Genomic DNA, 21,259 nt, shown 5'->3' on the forward strand with positions numbered 1-21,259 from the left:
TGGAGGTGTTCAAGAACTGTGTAGACGTGGCACTGAGGGACATGGTTAGTGGTCATGGTGGGGTTGGACTGTTGTTTGCATTTGATGATCTTAGAGTTCTTTTCCAACCTTAATCATGATTCTGTGATTCTTTGATTCAATGAACTGATAACTACTACTGGTGACCTTTTGTTTTATTCTAGCTCCTTTACCAAGTTGCCTCATCTTGCAGGAACTGAGCAGAATTTTCTTCTTGCCAAACAAATTCAAGGCCAGTGGAAGGAATTTGGATTGGATTCAGCAGAACTTGTTCATTATGATGTGCTGCTTTCCTACCCAAGTGAAACACAGCCAAACTACATCTCAGTAATTGATGATCAAGGGAATGAGGTGATATTTTTAACGATTAAGCTGTATTTCTGTAAGATCTCTTTTAAGAAATAACATCTTCACACTCCCTGATCCCAGCACTGGGCTTTATATTCTGATAAAAAAATCCAGTGGAAAGAGAACTCAAATGTAAAAATAGTTTTCCAGTCTGTGCAGCAAAACACAATGGTGTGGCTTAAATCTCAGTGCCTCATACAGAAGAGAAAGGACGTGAGGATGGGCAGGGACTCAGCACATGTATGCCACAACATGTAAGAATGACCACCACTGGTTCATATTAGAGGTACGTCTAGACCAAAATCCTCTTCCTGCAAACAGCTTTAAGTAGATGCCCAGGCAAATTTAAGAAAAAGAAACGTGTCAAATGTGCATAATTCTTCCAGTGTCTAGATGTTTTCAGCTCAAATATGACTGTATCACATTCAGAAGACTTGTTAGACCTGTTTTCCAAGTATTTAATTGGTTAGTACTCTTATTAGCTCTCTGTTCCAAGTGCCTATCCAGGGTCTGCTTGAATGTCTGTACAATTGTTTCCACACATAGCTGAGGAATGCCGTGCAGTGCTGCTCACTGTATGGAGTACTGCCTCTTTTCAATTGCTCTGAATATGATCTTACTGCCTTCCTGGGGTGTTGGAAGTAATAACAAATGAATCGTATGTAGTCACCTTCTTCATTTTTTACACCCAGGAGAATTAATAGGTAGCAGTGAAGAGGGAAGATGGAGCTGCTAGGGAAGCATCATAGCACACTGTCAGGAATGGAGACCACTGGTAGGAACTGAGGAATATGTGCTCATGTGTTAAAAGAATGGAGAAAGCCTTCCAGAAACTTCTTAACACAATCTCTGGGACTCTCACGAGGTAACAAAGAATAAAAATAAACCTTGAGACAACATGAGTGTTACAGATAGATAGTGGTGAAAGGCTGCATGTTTAACTGGAGTGTAAGTACTTCAGAGAGGTGAATAATGAATAATAACATAGGTGGAAGTTATCACAAGAAATGCCTGTGAAGGCATGGATGAACTAGGTGTCTCTGTATTGCCATCACCTCTTGGCATTTTTCAGCTACTTCTTTACTTAAGTGACTGATGAACATCTTCTGACAAGTGATCTGTATTCATAGCAGCATTATGTTATAAAAATTCAGCCATGTATCCTCAGCTGATTTTTCTTTGAAGTTACGCATGATGCTTAGCATTCCATCTTTTTGCTGACAGTTTAAGGAAATTAGCATATCATTTGCATTAACCAAACTTACACCTTGAGTTGCACTGCTTGATCAAAGACTTATGTTATTTATTGATAGATTTTCAATACTTCATCATTTGAACCACCTCCTGAGGGATATGAAAATGTTACTGATATATTGCCACCATATAATGCTTTTTCAGCGCAAGGAACACCAGAGGTGAGAAAGAAAAGGAAGAGATTTGTTGACTGAAATCATGTTTTGAGAAACACTTGGTGGAGTGCATTGCTTCAACATTTCAAAATATTCCTTGCAGAAATTTTAATTAACCACTACTACAAGGGAAGAAAAAGACAGCTAGGCCACATATTGTGTGAAGTTTAGAAGGCTATTTAAAAGAAGCCTTTCTGAAAGTGTTAGAAAAGTGGTTCGTGAAACAAGTGAAGAGCTTCTATTTCTATGGAAAACTGGATACATCTCAGATTACTCCACATTACTCAGTCACGTGGAAAGGATTTCCATGAGTGGAAATAACTATAGGAATCATTTTGAAAGACATTTCGGATTGAGTGTGTGTCTTTAGAGGTTAAAAAAATCACTCGAACTAATAATTCTTCATGGATAGATCAGTCAGGGGCAGCACTGTTTTATATATATATATGAATAAAATTATATAATAGCAAGTGTCTATGTGTACAAGAAATAGCATTATCTATCCATGGCCACAGAACTTTGTTACGTCAGCAGATTGTGTTGCTTTCATTTGCAGCCTTGCTTTGTACGGCTGCTGGGCAGCATTTAAGTGCAGGGTAATACAGGAAGGTCAGCTGCCTAAGACAAGATTTCCTGTAGATATGATGGAAATATTTTGCCATTACTTTTATTGGGGCTGGAACTCATGTATGGAAATGCAAAGTATATCACACGTGAAGAAAACTGAAGAGGTATTTTGTTTGTTTGATGACCAATTGCCAACAAACTGATGTTCTTTACTGTACAGGCAGATCTGGTATATGTGAATTATGGCCGCACTGAAGATTTTTTTAAGCTGGAGCGTGAAATGGGAATTAACTGTACAGGGAAGATTGTCATAGCTAGATATGGGAAGATCTTCAGAGGAAACAAAGTGAGTACTGTGTTTAATTATTTTTTTTTTTTTTGGTAGGTAGGTAGCTTTGTCTAATACTGCTCATAGTAAAGCCTGCAGGAGTTAGCAACAAATGTAAGTTGCAATATATGAGCAGAATCATAGAATCATAAAACAGCTTGGTTGGAAGGGACCTCAAGGTTCATGAAGCTCCAACCTCTTTGACACAGGCAGGATTGCCAACTGCTAACCTGGCCTTAAACACCTCCAAGAAAACACAGCCTCTCTGGACAGCCTGTTCCAGCACCTCACTCCCATCTCAGTGAAAAACTTCCTCCTGACATCGAATCTAAATCTCCCCTCCTTTGATTTAAAACCATTTCCTCTTGTGTAAGCACTATCTACCCATGTAAAATGTTTATTTTCCTTCTGTTTATAATCTCCCTTTAAATATTGAAAGGCCTTAATGAAGTCACCCCACAGCCTTCTCTTCTCCAGTTGAACAAGCCGAGCTCCCTCAGCCTGTCTTTGCAGGGGAGGTGCTCCAGCACTCTTATCATCTTAATGGCCCTCCTGTGGATGCTCTCCAACAGCTCCCCATCTTTCCTGCGTTGGGACCCCCAGACCTGGAAGCAGATGGGACCTCACGAGGGCAGAGAAGAGTGGGACAGTTATCTCCCTTGCGCTGCTGCCAACCTCTTCTGATGCAGCCCATGATATTGTTGGCCTTCCAGGCTGTAAGAGCGCACTGCTGGCTTGTGTTAAATTTTCCATCTACCAGAACTCTAAGTCCTCAGCAAGGCTACTCTCAAGGATTTCTTCCCCCATTCTATATATACACCTGAAGTTACCCTGACCCAAGTGCAAAATTCTGCACTTTGCTTTATTGAATCTCATTAGGTTGATATGGATCCATCTCTTGAGTTTATCAAGGTCCCTCTGGATGGCATCCCTTCCTTCTGCCCTATCAACTGCAATAGTCAGCTTGGTGACGTCAGCAAACTTGCTGAGGGTGTGCTCGGTCCTATAATCTGTGTCATTGATAAAGATGTTGAAGAGTCCTGGTAATGCATTCAGCATGTCTGCCTTCTTTACTATAACTTGTAACAGAAGGAAAATTGTTAAGGATACTAATCTTGTGAGAGTGATATGACTACAAACTCTTTAGACAGTTCTTGCAAGAGATTAGTTTGGGGAACGGAGTATTATGTAGAGCCAAGGTATTTACTACTTTTCATCTAAAGAACTGCAGTATTTTGGAGAAGGATTCAGCATGGATTCTGATGTACAGACATTGAGTAACTACTCCTCTGGCTTTGGACATCAACTCCAATAAAATTCAGGATAGAAGGAAAAGGATGGTAGTGGTTAGTTTTTTTTTTCTCTCAGTGTTATGCCATGTGATTTATCTCACAGCTTTGAGGTATGATTTAAAGGTGTGACACAAATAATGAACTTAATGTCTTTTGTTGTGGTTTGCTCTGATGAGTCTGTGATCATTTTCACTTTTCCACATATATATCTTCTAAAACTACGTCCCCATGGGAATAAATCACAGCACTCAAAATTGTTATTGCACTTAAGAAAACCTGTATTTCTTAATGCCAAATCATTTTACAGGTTAAAAATGCCATTCTAGCAGGAGCCATAGGGGTCATACTTTATTCAGACCCTGCTGATTACTGTGCCCCAGGAGTAGATCCTTACCCAGATGGTTGGAACCTTCCAGGCAGAGGAGTCCAGCGTGGGAATGTGCTGAACCTGAATGGAGCTGGGGATCCTCTAACACCTGGTTATCCTGCAAAAGGTAAGTGGCAGATCTGTACCTTGGACCATCAAGTACTTTCTAAAATGATACTGAAAGTTACTGTAGCTCTAGAAATTCGTCTGGTTTTGGTGCAGATGCAAAGAGAAAAGCTACTTAGAATGTCTTCTAGCAGTCATTCATTTTCCTGGTGCACAGTAGATTCTGCCTGTATATCATGGGGATGGTTACGTTTTCTGGAAAATCTCTTTGCATTTTCTCAGCCTTACAACTCTCAGATGAATGATTTCAGGTTCACAGACTGCAAAGTAGTTGAAAATGAGTAACAATTTACAGCTGTTTTTAAATCTCTATGTTTCGCAAGAGGAAAAGTTTAAACTACATTATATTCTATCATCAAAGAGAAGTAATAGCTTTGCTTGGAGGTATGTTTTCTTTCTCAACCGAAATTCCAAGTAGAAAAACAATTTAAAATTCTCTATACAGGGTGTAAATTTCTGTAATAAAAATAACAATAGCCTAAAGCCTTTTGAAACTTGGCACCATATGCTTGTCTTGTCTCTATAGGCATCCTGAATTAAGGTGCCTACCAGTCCTGTCTGCCAAAGGGTTGGCAACAAAACAGTGCTTCTGGCTTGTGTGATCACTACTGGAGGCATCACACAACATCATATAGAAAAAAAGCAAACCTAACAGGGCAGGCTGTGTGCATTTGGCTCACTAGATTCAGAGAGACAGTGAAAGTCTGCAACTTAGATAAATCACAGCATCACAGAATTGTTGGAAGGACCTCCAGAGATCATCGAGTCCAACACCCACATGCATCTGTGGATGTCTTCTGAAGCTGGCAGAAAGCAAACACCAGCTTAGTTATCTCACATTCAGCTTTGAAGAGACACAATAATGTAGATGGACATGCTAGCATGTAGATGGAAGGCTAGCAAATCTAGCCTTCAGTCAAATGTGCATTCAGATTAGGGATTCATCCACACCAATAATCTCTTTCTACAGCCAACTTTAAGGGATGCCCATGCAAGGTTAGAAACAAAGAAGTGTGTCTGATATGCATAATTCTGCCAGTGTCCAGATGTTTTCAGCTTGAATGTTCTCTGAATGTGATGCAGTCAGTCTCTTTCAGAGTCCTCTTTAGACCTCTTGTGGGGGCTGTGCAGACTCTCTCATTACGTTTTGGTTTTCTAGAAGCAATATCTAAGAAATGATGTAAGAAATGATTTAGGAATTGATGTATGCTTGTGAGTGATATATGGCTGCATCGATCAAAAGAAATCTCGGTCTAGTTTGGTGAAAGCTGATAAGAATGTTGTACAATGGATATTTTGTTCTGGCTTTTTAGAGTACACTTTCCGATACAAAGTGAATGAAGGTGTAGGGATTCCAAAAATCCCGGTTCATCCCATTGGATATCATGATGCAGAAGTGTTATTACAGTGAGTATACGTCAGTGCTCTTCACCACAATTTAGCATTCACAAATGTACTGTGAGATTTTCTTGTTCTAAGATGGTGGAATCTGTATAGTTACTTGTATTTATTGTTATTCTGTAGTAGCGTGTGCTTCAGAAATTTCAAAGATTTGGAGCAATGTTTCTGGCATGATGTTTTTAAGAGTTTTGTAAGACCACTTCGGTTTAGGCGCACCAGCTTTTAAAGGAATTTCTGGTTTTAGCCCACTGTTCAACTGCTTTTCTTGGTTTTCACTTAACAGTGCAATGGGAGGACCTGCAGCTCCAGACAGCACCTGGAAGGGAGCTCTGAATGTATCATACAATGTAGGGCCAGGATTTGCAAACAACTTTTCAACAAGGTCTGTTTTAATGCTCACCTGTTCATAAAAACTGCAAAAATGTCCACAAGAAAAAGACTGTGAAACAAAACAACCAGATGTGTTCTAATAGCAACATACAATCATAGAATGGTTTTGAATGAGAGGGACCTTGAAGTCAAATCTAGTTCCAGCCACTCTGCCCTGGATAAATTAACTTCATTCTCAGTGGGGAACACTTAATGATAAATATTAGAAGTTGGAGGTAAATGGTCAAAACTGCCGTGTTGCTCAGTGTTTCCCAATGTAAATGGATAGACAGATGCAGAGAGTATATATCCAGTCCATCTATGTATTACTTTTCTTTCATGTTTCTAATGACCAAGGGGAAAATAGTTAAGCCAATTTGTAAATGTTCAAAAGGGAAGCACTACTAATTAGGTAGTCCTCGTCTAGATAGCTTTCCATTGTCCACTGGAAGCCCCCCCAGTGTTTCTTTGAACATAAGAGCTGTGGAATTGTTTGTGAGTCCATCAACTGTTTCCCAAAGCTGGTAGTTCCCACGGTGGAAAGCCTGTAAAATAGCAGGATATAAGAAAATGAAGCTCAATGTCTGACTAATTTGATTAGGGAGAAATTGGACGTGGAACTGTTGGATTAGCAATAGTATTTTGCTCTTTACCTTTTTTCATCTCTGATGGAGAAATAAAACTGGTCAGGTCTCCAGCAGTTGCTGGAGCAACTTTGAGCAACTTCTTCCTGCAGAACAAGATATTATTTTGACACTATATAATTCTGCAAAGACTTCATTTATCCTTTTTCTTTCCTTGTCTGTTCTAACACTATCTGAAAATGAGCAAAGTAGGAACAAAGTAGGAAAAAAACAAGAAAGCATAATCAAGGTGCTGTTTTAAATGTCTTCAAGAGTAATAAAACCAACAGTTAGGAAAGAACTACCATGATTCATTGTGAACATGTATGCAAAGGAAATATTTTTGAATGCACTTTTTAACATCTTCCCACTTGATAGGAGAAGTAGTTTTTGTAGAGACTAATCCTGCATATACTTTTCTATCAGAGTAATTCCATATCGAAAGGAGACTTTTGAGTCTAGGTCGACAGTCACTTGCACATGGAAATGTGTAAGTATAAGCATGTTCAAGCCACAGGTGCCAGTTTCTTTCTGGGCAGTGATCCAGTAGCTGTCTTGAGAAGTGGGTCTCGATTTTGACAGCCATGCAGGTCCGCTGCCGAAAAGATGAGAAACTCTTGGAGTTTTGCCAGACCCCAAATCAGTGTTGTTTCATTCTTTGTGTCTTCTATAGGTTAAAAGGGGCTGAATAGTACACTATTTTTAGTTCTTCTAATACCTGAATTCCCTTTCTTTTTATGAAATTTCATGAGAAGTTGTTTTTTTAATGTTATTTTGCTTTGACAAATTTTGATCACTTTGATCTGCTGTCTTAAACAGAGATTTCAGTGTATTTGTGCATAACTGTTTATAATGACCATCTCTCCAACTTCTATCACAATTCATGTAGTTTTGCTAAAAAATCACAGTGTATTCCTTATAAAGATATTTATATCTGCAGTTATCATTTTGATCAAAATTCAGGTTCATTTTTAGTTACTGTGTAGACTTTTCAGTTTCCTGCTCTAACATACCTTTGACCAATTGTCACCCAGAAATAACAATTCAATAAATTCTGTCACCATTTGAAACTTTAGAAGCTGACCTGTGTAGGCCTCTTCCTGTCAACAGTTTAGCTTGAAATATGGAATGGGAAGCTGATGCAGCATGATGGATTAGATAACTGCTGAACACACAAAGCAAAACAGGAACATAAACTTTCTTACTTACAAGCTTCTCAGAGATGGTTACACCAACTGCTTTTCATTTCAGAAAAGTCAGAATGCACCTTCATACAAACAATGAAATCGCTCGAATTTACAACGTCATTGGTGTCATCAGAGGAGCTGTGGAACCAGGTGAGCATAAGAATTCCTTCTTTATTGCTGTTTGGTGAAATTGTCATCGGGTTTCAAGAAAAAGTCACTTTCTAGGATAGCCAGAGAGTGTTGGAACCTGAGAAATCTTTAATAGCTTGTCCCATCCCTCCACTACACTGTTTTTAATAGGCATTCTCAAGAATATACTTGAATTATGATGCTAGAATGATAGACATAATTCTTTACATGCCTGTCCTTTTACCATGGGATTCTGCTTATATAATTAATATGCTTTGTCTGGCAAATCTTGACAGAATGCAAAGCGCAGAAAACTGGTTATGATTTAGGACCTTAACATCCTATTGTTGGGACTGAGTAACAAGATGTGCATAAAAGAATGTTAATTCAAAAAGTGTGTAGAATAGATTTGCTTGCATTGGAAGGGGCAGAGCAGAGGGGGACAGTACCCTCTCTCACCCTGCTGCCTCCCTGCTTTTGATGCAGCACAGGAGACTGTTCTCCGTCTGGGCTATAAGAGCACACTTGGCTCATGTCAAGCTTCTCCATCCTGAACACTGGCTTCTCAGGGCTGCCCTCAATCTACTCATCTCTCAGCCTATATCTGTGTTTGAAATTGCCCTGAGCCAGATGTAGGACCTTGCACTTGGCCTTGTTGAACTTAATGAGGTTTGCATGGGTCCACCTCTCCAGCCTGTCCTGATCCCTCTGGATGGCATCCCTCTCCTCCAGTGTTTCAACCACACCGTGCAGCTCGGTGTCACTGACAAAGCTGGTGAGGGTGCACTATCAAAGAATTACCAAATCACAGAATGGCCAGGGTTGCAAAGGACCTCAAGGATCATGAATCTCCAACCCCCTGCCACATGCAGGGCCACCGACCTCCACATTTAATACTAGACCAGGCTGCCCAGGGCCCCATCCAACCTGGCCCTGAACACCTCCAGGGTCGGGGCATCCACAGACTCTCTGGGCAGCTGTTCCAGCACCTCACCACTCTCTCTGTAAAGAACTTCCCCCTGACATCCAACCTGAATCTTCCCTCTCTCAAAAGCATTTCCCCTTGTCTTGCTGCTATCTACCCTTTCAAAGAGTTGATTCCCCTCCTGTTTGTAGGCTCCCTTTAGGTACTGAAAGGCTGCAGGGAGGTCACCCTGCAGCCTTCTTTTCTCTGGGCTGAACAAGCCCAGCTCCCTCAGCCTGTCCTCATAGGGGAGGTGCTCCTGTCCCCCCACTAAATCCCACTGTCCATGTTACTGACTAATATGTTGAATAATAATGGTGGAATCAACAGAAATGCAAATAACCTAAATGTATTTTTAAGTCAGGATTGATATTGTGTGCTTGTTTGCAGATAGATACATTATTTTAGGAGGTCATAGAGACTCCTGGGTATTTGGTGGTATTGATCCAAGTACGGGTGCAGCTGTTCTTCAAGAGGTTGTTCGAAGTTTTGGTAAAATGAAGATGGAAGGTAACTTAATTATTATGGACTTAAAGTGATGGATGTGGAAAAGAACAGCTTTGAGAGACTGTGATGAATATTCCCAGTAGCAGCTGCTTTGATTTAAGCTTCACCTTTACAGAAAGTTGGTTGTATATTTCATTATGAAATATACACATTCGTTGAAGAGATGCAAATGCAGCATTGCATCTTAGTTGGCTGAATTTATTCCCTCATCTTTCTTGTCAGTGTAATATTACTACTTTAGTTGTACGGAATGAAAATGTTACATTAAGAAGAAATGTCTTTGCAGTAATATGTTTCTGTAAAGAACCTAGAATTGTTGTTTCTTTTTTTTTTCTGCTATTTCAATTAAGTCTATTTTTTTAAAGAGATTCAATTAACTGTGGTGAAATTAAACTTGAAAATTAATTTGGTGACTGCAGGCTGGAGACCTAAGCGAACTATCATTTTTGCTAGCTGGGATGCAGAGGAATTTGGATTGCTGGGTTCCACAGAATGGGCTGAGGTAAATAACACGGTTTATTAGCACTGGAACATTTAACAGATTATTTGCTGTTAAAATTTCATTTATTATACATATTCTGTATTTATAGAACTTGGATTTTGCTTTCAAAATACGTAAAAAAAAATACTTAAATGTTTTTATTTAGTTTGTTTATCAGTAGAACACAAAATTGCAGAACAAAAACCAGAAACATAAAACAGCATCATTCATCTGTTAACAAAGCTGAGATTTCTCTTTCCTTGGACTTGCACTAACCTTTTCTCCCATGAAATTATGTTTTGCTTCCAGCTGCAATAGACATTCTGCCCCTTAATGTTGTTTTATGGGATATTAGACAAAGGAAACATAATATAAATTACTTTTAAAATTATTTATTGACTAGAGGGAGTTGGTTCTAAAACTTCATCTCTCCTGAATTCCAGTGGTAACAGAGGTGTACTGTATATTAATCTTTTATTTAGGGTTTCTTTCTTTATGTATCTGGGCACGTTTAGATGCTATCAAGAGAAAGAAGAACAATTTTAAGTATGAGGTGTATAGAAGCATGATATTTAAAAGATCATTTCTCTTGAGCAAGTAATGAATAGATTAGTTCTCTATATGCTTGTTCTCATGTTACTACTGCTGCTCTGTAGTGTTTTTTGTTAAATAATTTAACAGCCAGTAATCTATCATCTGCTATTTCACTTCATGGCAGCTGTAGTAGATTAGAAGCCTCTAAGCACCTCTCCTATCTGAACCTCAATGTTTTTCTGTTATTGTTTTCCTGCTTTGTCTCAGTGGTGTGCATTCCTCCTCTTTGACACCAAAATTAGATTTTAGTTTCTCTGGAGACATTCCTCACAGCTTACATTCATTTTCCTGCAGCTGCCAGATCTGCCATCTACTAAATCTTGGGAAAAATTAATCCATTATATTTACTGTCTTCTCTGTAACAAAGACTCTGCAAGTGTGGCAACGTCCTTTTGTTACATAAACACATCATGAAGGAATTTATGCTGCAAATATGCTTTTCCACATATGCATGGCCCCGTGTATGCACACACAAGATTGCTTTCTTCCTTCATATTCTCCTGCAGAATCTTCTCCAGTGTTTGTTTTGAAGATAGTGAGAGCATTATCGAGTTATCAATTATCAAGCTAATTTGTAGTTTGCGTGATTTAAAAATAATTAGTTGGTTATAAATTGAATGAATCAATTACTAACCTAATTAGAATATCTATTACAAGGCCAAGGTTTAGTAACATATCCCTTCCTGATTGGAGTATCAATTCCAAAAATAATTACCAGTTTGCAAAAAAAATTAAGCATATGTGTAAATATTTATCATGAAAGCAATGCGTAGTTGACTCAAAACTGCTTTCATTCATTGTTTTTAGGAATGAGTGAGTATAGAAATGACAGCAATACCTGCTTTATCATTGTTAAAATTCAGTTAAATACTGGAACATGATACCAGTAGCAAAACTGGTGAGGCTACATTTAGAATACTGTGTCCAGTTCTGGGCTCCCTGGCTCAAAAAGGATAGAGATCTCCTACAGAAAGTCCAGTGGAGGGCCACAAAGTTGATACAGAGCCTGAAGCATCTCCTGTACAAGGAAAGGCTGAGTAACCTGGGTCCGTTCAGCCTGAGGAGAAGAAAATTGAGAGGGGATCAGATTAATGTTTGTAAATATCTAAAAAGAGGTGGGAGGCAAACAAATGAGGCCAGGCTCTACTCGGTGTCTTGTGACAGGACAAGGAGCAGTGGCCTAAAACTTGAACGTAGAAAAGTTCCATACAAACATGTGGAAGAGCTTCTTTATGGTAAGGGTGACGGAGCTTAGGAAAGAGGTTGCCCAGATAATTTGTTTAGTCTCCTTCTATGGAGATATTCAAGACCCATCTGGACTCTCTCCAGTATGAGAGGTTGATTGCTTTCCAGACAAAAATGAGTCCCAGAAGCAAGAGTGAATGTTGTATGCTCAGATCATTGACCCATCCTCAAACACCACAGTGACTGACGAAGAACATTGTGCTACTTATCCTGACTTGTTTTCTAAAGGTAATGTGGTTAAAACAAACGAACAATAAAAAGCTCACCTAGTATACTTAATATGCTCTTCAGTAAATGTCACTACCTGAAGGTAATAATTACACTTTTACAACCCCAGGAAAATGCCAGAGTCCTCCAGGAACGGGCAGTGGCGTACATCAATGCAGATTCTTCTATAGAAGGTGTGTCTTACTTTTAAACTCACTTTATTTATGGATGTCAGTTTTAGTAGTTACTGTGTATTACTGTTGCATCCAGAGCTAGCAAACATCAGTTATGTAATATTCAGTAATTGTAGCAAATACAGAATGAAGTGGAGGGAGAGGACAGTCCAAATCCTCATGTTGCTTGCTTGCTGCAGGTAGTGCCATCCATGAGCTGCAGTCCACGTATCTGGAAGCCAGAAGGCCTCCTCTGTATTCAGTGTTCTGTGCAAATGAGCTGAGCAGTCTGAATTTTTAAATCTCTCTTAACTGCTTTAGCAATTATTATACAATTATTGTTATGATGTATGGCTGACTTATACCTGCAGCTCCAGCTCCATTTACTGTGGAAGTATCTTGGGATACTATAATTATTTACAGTCACGGGACAATTAGTGTCAAAACCTTGGGGTTATGTTTTGTAGGTGTGGGAAATCGTTTTGTGGCTTTGGGATGGGGTGCACCCCTTTGTGCAGTGCTGTGAAGAGGGAGGCTGTGCAGAGTTCCTTGCAGAATATGCCTGAGCTGACATAGAAAAATAGGCTCTCAGGAGTGATTCACAAAAAAAGTGACCCACCGTTATTTAATTTACTGTGTCTTTCAGATTCTCAGAAGAATCTGGCATACAGGAATGCTGCTTATAAGCTAGACTTGGGAAGTTAGAGCAAGCACAATGACCTAAATCAGAATAGCAAGGATAATATCATTAAATTATTTTGAGCTTTGTTACAGAAGATCTTCATTTGCTGTTTTCTGTGCTGAAATCATCATAGAATCATAGAACTGTTTGAGTTGGAAGAGAAGGAACCCTTAGAGGCCATCCAGTCCAACTCCCTTGCGATGAACAGGGACACGTACAGCTCCATCAGGTGCTTGGAGCCTGTCCAGCCTCACCTTGAGTGTCTCCAGGGATGGGGCATCCACTACCTTTCTGGGTAACCTGTGCCAGTGTCTCACCACTGTCATTGTGAAAAACTTCCTAATATCCAGTTTAAGTCACCCCTTGTTTTGTTGGAAACCATTTCCCTTGTCCTGTCACCACAGACCCTGCTAAAGAGTCTGTCCCCTTCTTTCTCACAGCCCCCTTCAGATACTGAAAGGCTGCTCTCAGGTCTCCCCGGAGCCTTCTCCTCTTCAGGCTGAACAGCCCCAGCTCTCTCAGCCTGTCCTTGTAGGGGAGGAGTTCCATCAGTAGAGCCCCATGAATCTGTTCAGCACAGTTCTTTCTGGCATTGCCTTTTCCATGTTAAACCCAACCGTTTTGTGCTTACTCTGTGTGAATAAAATGGATATCAGTAGGCACATTTAAAAGCTCTTCTTACTCCTGTCAGCAGAAAATTCTGTCTGTCACAAAAGGATTGGAAGGAAAGAAAAGACAAACCCAGTTTCTAAATGCTATGTTGGAGGTTGGCTGTAAGGACAGTGGAGCTGTTCCTTCAATTATACAGCATACATGCTGTGGAAAAAGTGGAGCAGAAGTTCACACTTAGATCTCGTGGATGAAATAATAGCTTTACAACTGCTTCATATTCTCAGCATGGATTGTAACACGTTCATTTTTTTCAGCTGATCTGCAGCCAACATGCTGCTGCATTAACTATTTTCTTCCAAATCCTCGTTACTCAAACACGTCTCTTGCTTTGTGCATTAAAAAAAGTGTGAAAGTAAAACCAGGGGGAAAGATATGTAGTAAGGCAAAAAAGCACCATCACCAGAGGACTGTTTTAAGTATTTGGGCGTCTTTCACTTTCTTCTGAGCATCTGTTGTAGAGCCAAAACATCCATATAGTCTGGGAATTAATTTTTTTATCATCATGCTTTTTCTACAGTGCTTCTTGTGCCATGTTTTGAACACAAATTCTTTCTATTCATTGGCCTTGAGACGTGAAAATCCATAAAAGGAACAGCAAGTCATTCTTTTGAGTATTTTTGTGTCTCTAATTTCCAGTTCTCAAATAGAGACTCTTGTTGGAAACATTATTAATGTTATCAAGTGATTTTAACATTATCTAGAATTTTTTACAGTGTTGTTGGGTTTTCTGTAATTGTTAGTCCAACGCTGGCTCTTGTGAGCATGCAGTGGATGACCCCAGGTCTAAAGCAGTAACAAGACCTAATAACAGTGTTTTCTGATGTTTCATTATGTCAAAACCTTCTCACCCTTCTTGTTGTCCACATCTGAGGGAAGAGATGTTTGCCCAGCTGCTGTTGGGTGGCTACAGAAAAGATTGCGTTGCAGACCTGCCTCCCTCAGCAGTGGCAGTAGTTTCTTTGCAGTGGGGCTCTTGCTGCTATGACTGACAGCTTCCCTGTGAGATACTTACCCACTTACCACTCCATTCTGTTAAATGCAGGCTTTTAGGAGCATGTGAGAGACAAGGGTCAATGAGTGACAAGTAGCTGATGAGGGATAGTTGCACATATTCCAGAACTACGTGGAAACTTCATTACTTACTTTGCATGCTCAATAACCAGTGCATAATTGTGTAGAAACAGGAGCTTACAAAGTGTGACCAAATAAACAGTCTGTTTCTGTGTATATTCTGAGGAAAGATCTAAATTCTTTGCCTTGGAGTCAAGGAGTTTGTCTAAGAAAGGACTGCAGGACTTAATCCATTAAGAAGATAATGCCAATTGTATGTGGAGGGATTTCCATGTCTGTGCTTCATTTTCAGGTAACTACACATTAAGAGTTGACTGTACCCCTCTTCTCTACAAACTGATATATAATCTAACGAAAGAGGTACTGAATCAGAGTGTTTATTGTTCTTGATTTCCTGAGAATGCACAAATTTATTGGATAAAATGGGACTACTGAGTAATATTGCTTTTGTCTTACAGCAATGCTGAAAGAATCTTGATCCTACTCAAATCAGTAGCAAAACATTCTCTCAGTGGTACACAATCCTGGCTCACAGTTCCCTGGTACGCTGAGCAAGGCTGAAATGTATCGCTGACATAGCTGGAATATTATTTGCAATGTATAGTGAAACAATTGTATGTAGAGATAACTATACATATGTATGTATAAAACTTGGAATATAGATAATTGGATAAATAAACACATGTACAGGTGACTGATTAACATTGTAGAGCTGTGATATATCTTTTCCTTGCCTAGCATCTAGCATCACAGAATAAAATTTATGTAAGGATTTGAACATCTTTTTTCTCCTGGGATCTGATTCCAGACTTAAATCTAAGTTAGAATGGACAGTTCATTTTACAAGGTTCTTAGCATTGTATGAAAATGCTGGCCAATGGTTTTGATATGAGCAGAGCTGTTAGAATAACATCTCTGACAGAGCATGAAGCACTTTCACTTGCCTGTGTCAAGAGTTCAGCTTGCTCCTGTTATGCCATTTCCAATTTAGCCTTAAAACTTTACTGAAATGCCCTGAAAATGACAGCAGTCAAATGACTGCTTCACAAAGTTGTTATTTTCTCTGCTAACTGTTGCCATAAATTTAGAGGTCAGAGCTTGTAGGATTTTCAAGGATTTTTGGAGTCTGTATGTTTTTCAATGCTGTATTAAGACTCAACAATATTCTGCATCTACCCATGCACATTTATGCTTTGCATTAAAAAAAAAAAGAGAGAAAGAAAAAGAGAGAGAAAAATCCCAATCTTGTGCAGATCATGGCCAATTTTACACTTGAAGGACAATGGTAGCTTTAGCCATAGCTGTCACAGACAGGTAAGCATAGCTGGAGACCTGGACCAGGGTTTTGATTTATGTGAAACTCTGCCATAGTTCCTCTAGCAGCTTTGGACAGCCATTTTCCTAGCTTCCTAATTTTCCATCATGGATACATAACTACCCAATTTATTTTTTTTTTAAAGGAAAGTGTGTCTCGCACAACAGGGCTCCGATCTTGGCTGTGTTCCACTGACACTGCTTCAGACCACAATTCCTTTATAAGCTTCCTGTAAGAAATGCCCATTTCAGGCTCAGCCTGCTGAGGGAATGCCATTGTTTTGTGGTGGAAAGTTGTGGTGGCTTAGGGCTGTCTGTTCTTCTTGCCAGCTGAGAGGTGAACAGCTGGAGCAGCTCCTCAGTTCTGTCCTGTGCACTTGTGCGTGTGCATACACAGCGCTATAATAAGTTGGTAAAAAGTCCTGGAAACCCCAAGTACGCTTCTGCTTTCTTCCAAAACCAGATGGGTTTAATTTTGTGTCTCACAGCTTTTGTCTTGCTCTGCCCTCTGCCTGTGGTTGGTTCCAGGTGCCTGTGTGATGCTGTTTAGTTGCATATAGCAGTAAGCAGGCTATGTGTGCCTCCTTGCATACAGCAGTGCTGTTGGTTAAGGTCTCTTTTGATACCAGTTTGACTTTGAGGTACTTCCAATGAGATTATAATGTATTTATTTCTCTCCAGATTTCAAGCCCTGATGTAGGCTATGAAAATAAATCTCTTTATGAGAGTTGGCTTGAGAAAGACCCTGCGCCTGAAAATAACAGTCATCCCAGGTAAGTAATTTGTCTGTTTTCACTTTCCCAATGTTTTCATTGTATCACAGCATGGCTCTTCTCTGGAATTCTTCAGGATGTGCTGTTATTGACAGTGCTGCAAAAATCTTTTAGTACTTGAAGTCTCTAACAATATCTAAAATAAAATAAAATATCATGACCTTTTTTTGAATGATTGTGACATCTATGTCCACTACAAGAACAAAATCTCACGCTCTTTGAAAGTCTGTTTTGAACAGAAAAACATTTTGGAAAACAAACACAGAAGTGCAGGGTGGGGAAAAAATCAAAGTATAGTTTAGTTACTCTTCTAAATAATATCAAGACTGTTATGCTAAGCAAGTACTTTGTTGAAAGAAACTGCCTCAGGCAGTAGTTAAAAGCTCTCATGATACTTATTCTTTGTTTGTACAATGGATGTAGATGTTATACATTAAAAATCTATATTTGAAGATATTAAAATCTCAGCACGTTGTTTAAGCCCATGACTGGTAAGGCTAAATCTTATATTCTCATAAGGCAAATAGAACTGCTCCCTGTATCATTTGACCCAAATATTCTGCATGGATGACCCTATCAACTTTTAAGCCATGGTAATATGTTCTTCTAGATACATCAAACTCACTTAAGATTTCTTCCTTTTGAAAAACCTACTAGATCTAATCCATCTTAGCTGATATTTTGCTTTTCCTTTGTCTTGCAACACCTATCCAGCAGATGGCAATATTTACTTGTAAGAGACAAATGTTAATGTCTTCTGCTGTGGAAATTGCTTGCCAGGCTTTGTGCTGTGGAGTACTCTAAGTATGTAAGCACATCTGTTTTTACATATATTGCCTCCCAATTCCTTTTAATTTGGGAATAAGTATTTAATATTTTAAGATTGCAGAGGCTTATCTGATGCAAATCTACACTTCTTGTGCACGCCACGTTCATTTTTTTCCTAATGTGGTCAAATCAGGGATGCTACCATTAAGAGATCCTTGTAGTAATACTGGATATTGGATGGAATAAAATCAGTTAGGGTAATTAAGCTTGCTGCTCATCTACTCTCTAATCTGACTGGCGTCCCTGGTGTGCCCTTCAGAAGCCTTGACCTCCATTTCTATGAAAATCTGCATTTTGCATACATTACCACCATTTTATAAAATAAGTACTGCCTCTCTGATGTGTTCTGTTTCCTACATGCAGAATAAACAAACTGGGATCAGGCAGTGATTTTGAAGCTTACTTCCAGCGACTGGGAATTGCATCTGGCAGAGTGCGCTACACCAAGAACAGGGTGAGCCAACAGATTGCTCTGAGGGGTTCAGTGGTGCTGAACAGTCATCTTTTAAAAGCATTTATTCATAGTTAATAAAAAAAAGCTTCAGTGAATTTTTGGCTCGTTTTTGACTCATCAGTACCATTTTAGAATTTAACAAGAAACCTAATGGCGTGGAGAATAAAAACGTTACTGTAATGTGTACATTTTATGGGCTATCAAGTTCTCAGGAGTATATTTATAGTATCTGATTGGGAGGGTGGATTTCATTCCACTGTGCTATTAGTAGTCCCCTTAATATATATATACATCCCCCTGGAGTTTGTTCAGGAAACTGTGCATTATTCAGAGGGGCCACGGCTGAGGATTTCTGTGATCCCAAACTTCAGACTGATTTCCAAATCAGTGAAGGCCATGTCTGTACAAGGGAACTGAAGTCAGGTCTGCGTAGGTGGGAAGAAGGAAACCCGCTCCCTTATTCTTGTGTGACAGTCTGTGGATTTGGGTTGCTTTATTTCCTGAGGATGAGCACACAAAAAGAAGGGAAGGAGAGCAAATTGTGTTTTCTAAGAAGTAGCTTTTTTCATTTGGAAGCTGTGCAGAACATCATGGCAGCATTACAACCTTCACTGTAGTCACTGACAAATTTACCTGCTCTTTTTTTTCAGAAAACGGACAAATTCAGCAATTACCCTGTTTATCACACTGCATACGAGACCTTTGAGTTAGTGGAAAAATTTTATGACCCCACCTTCACGAAACAGCTAGCAGTTGCCAAGCTGCGAGGCAAACTGGTTTATGAACTTGCAGATTCCCAGGTCATTCCATTCGACTGTAGAGACTATGGAGAGGCCTTAAAAGGGTACAGCGACAGAATTTATGAATTGGCTAAGAAACATGAAAAACAGTTGGAAACATACGGAGTATCATTTGGTGAGTAATAGCCAAAGCAGAATTTGTTGAGTGGGTCAATTGGATTTATGCAGTGACATGATGTATCTGTTCTCTCTCTGAAACTGAATTCCTTTTCTGTTTCCAACCTGCTATCTTATTAAGATCCACTAAAAAAAAGATCTTTCTGAACCTAACTGGAATGAATACGTTATTGTTTAGAGATGACTGAGTTACAATAATGTTCATTCGTATCATTAGGTGTGTTATCACAGTACTGGTGAGCAGCCACGAACCAGAATCAAAAGCAGAACAAAGAGATAGTACCAATCTGGTTCTCACCCGTGACCAGATTATTTTCTCTTCCTTAAAAAAGAAGACAAATCGCCCCCCACTGTAAGGGCAGAGCCAGTCTGAGACTGCCTCATGAGAGTGAATGTGTACAAGTCTTTGGGGCCGGTTTCTTGTAGTTGTATTAGCAACTTCATTTCCAATTCAGAGCTTATTGTAGAAAAAGTGGACCACTCAATGGATAAGAAACTGGTTGAAAGGCCGCAGACAGAGGGTAGTCATCAATGGCTCTGTGTCCAGGTGGAGGCTGGTAACGAGCAGCATCCCCCAGGGCTCTGTCTTGGGACCGGTGCTCTTTAACATCTTTATCAGTGACATTGATGACAGAGTGCACCCTCAGCAAGTTTGCTGACGACACCAAGCTGAGTGGTGTGGTTGACACGGTGGAAGGAAGGGATGCCATGCAGAGGGACCTCGAGAGGCTTGAAAGGTGGGCCCAGGTGAACCTGATGAGATTCAACACAGCAAAGTGCAGAGTTTTGCACTTGGGCCAGAGGAATCCTAGGCATCCATACAGACCGGGAGGAGCGGTCCTTGAGAGCAGCCCTGTGGAGGAGGACCTGGGGGTCCTGATAGATGAAAAACTTAACATGAGCCAGCAGTGTGCTCTTGTGGCTCAGAAGGCAAATGGTATCATGGGCTCCATCAGAAGAGGGGTGGCCAGCAGGGACAGGGAGGTAATTGTCCCCCTCTACTCCTTGAGGTCCCTTCCAACCCTGGCCATTCTGTGATTCTGTGAAGACAAATTAAATATTGGTGGCAGCTGCCTAAATGTTGAGAGACATGGGTCAAAGGCTTAATGTGACCTTTGGAAACCTGCTTCATTCCACTATCTCTATCAATGCCTGGGTGCCACTTTTAGGCAACAGAACCCTTTAATTTCTGCATAAATGCATTTACTGAGCACATGAGCACATTGTAATGAGGCACATAGCATGGGAGAGGCAGAATGCTGTGGATCACCAGCTCGGAAAGAATCATAAGAGTGGCCTGGGTACAAAAGCATCACAAAGATCATCTACTTTCAACCCACCTGCTATGTGAAGGGTTGCCAACCACTAGATCAGGATGCCCAGAGCCACATCCAGTCTGGCCTTGAATGCCTCCGGAGATGGGGCATCCACAACCTCTCTAGGCAAACCTCTCCAAATAGTTTTCACAGGCATTCTCTTTTTTCTCCCTCTCTTTTTTCTTTCTCCTTGTCTTGTTCACCCCTTGTGTTTCTGCATCGAAGAGGATTTTTGGTCACTCCTAACCCATTTGGTATCTGATGGATCATAGGCTAGAAGACATGTTAGCTTTAATATAGTCCTCTTTTGAGTTGTCTGAAATGTGAAGAAATTCAAATCAAATCCCCACTCGGGGGAAACCTAAAAAAGACATTTAAAACTTCCTATAATGGCCTAGGTAGAAAACTCTTGACCATTTTGTAGTGATGTTTTTTGCCATCAGACCACAAAGGAAGCCCTTTGTGATGTTGATGAGTTGCCTGGACTGAGAGTTTACCTAACAGGAAGACTTAATTCATTGAGAATTGCAGTATATCCTATGAGGAAACATCAAGGCTGGACTTTCTTTTTCCACTATTGGAATATCTCCCAAAATTTCTATTCAATCTTTTATTTCCATTGTTCGTATTTCTTTCCCATTTCACATTAGAACTTGACCAAATTAATTTCTAAATGATGCATACATATACTATACTGACATATCCTATGTCAGGTAGGCTCTACAAGCAATTTTTGAGGCTTTTTTTCCCTATCACTGAAGTCCTTAAGAACTTCACAGATGGGGCACTTTGACAAGGCACATTTTTTTAACCTTTTCGTTATTTTTCATTATTTTCATGTCTCTCCTCTGATGCCTGATCCGTTTTAAAATATTTCTCAGATAAAACTATGATTCT

At 39.8% G+C, this 21,259-nt stretch overlaps 1 protein-coding gene across 6 annotated transcripts in view; it reads left to right on the plus strand.

Moving 5' to 3' along the window:
• Nucleotides 1-21,259, plus strand: part of LOC122160638 (N-acetylated-alpha-linked acidic dipeptidase 2-like) — a 28,921-nt gene that overhangs the window by 2,735 nt on the left and 4,927 nt on the right. For 2 of the 6 annotated variants that reach the window (XM_042822982.1, XM_042820606.1), the window contains 14 exons: nt 183-369; nt 1,680-1,781; nt 2,563-2,688; nt 4,270-4,456; nt 5,769-5,862; nt 6,140-6,238; nt 8,100-8,185; nt 9,519-9,638; nt 10,055-10,137; nt 12,293-12,356; nt 15,053-15,120; nt 16,756-16,847; nt 18,039-18,129; nt 18,780-19,044. In XM_042822982.1, coding sequence (XP_042678916.1) covers nt 183-369; nt 1,680-1,781; nt 2,563-2,688; nt 4,270-4,456; nt 5,769-5,862; nt 6,140-6,238; nt 8,100-8,185; nt 9,519-9,638; nt 10,055-10,137; nt 12,293-12,356; nt 15,053-15,120; nt 16,756-16,847; nt 18,039-18,129; nt 18,780-19,044 — 1,664 coding nt within the window. The other 4 variants (XM_042821383.1, XM_042822184.1, XM_042819819.1 and 1 more) reach the window with 4 other exon arrangements.

The sequence above is a fragment of the Centrocercus urophasianus genome, unplaced genomic scaffold, assembly GCF_019232065.1.
Source record: "Centrocercus urophasianus isolate 14NV4802_14NV808 unplaced genomic scaffold, USGS_Curo_1.0 seq_1, whole genome shotgun sequence".
Classification (NCBI taxonomy): Eukaryota; Metazoa; Chordata; class Aves; order Galliformes; family Phasianidae; genus Centrocercus; species Centrocercus urophasianus.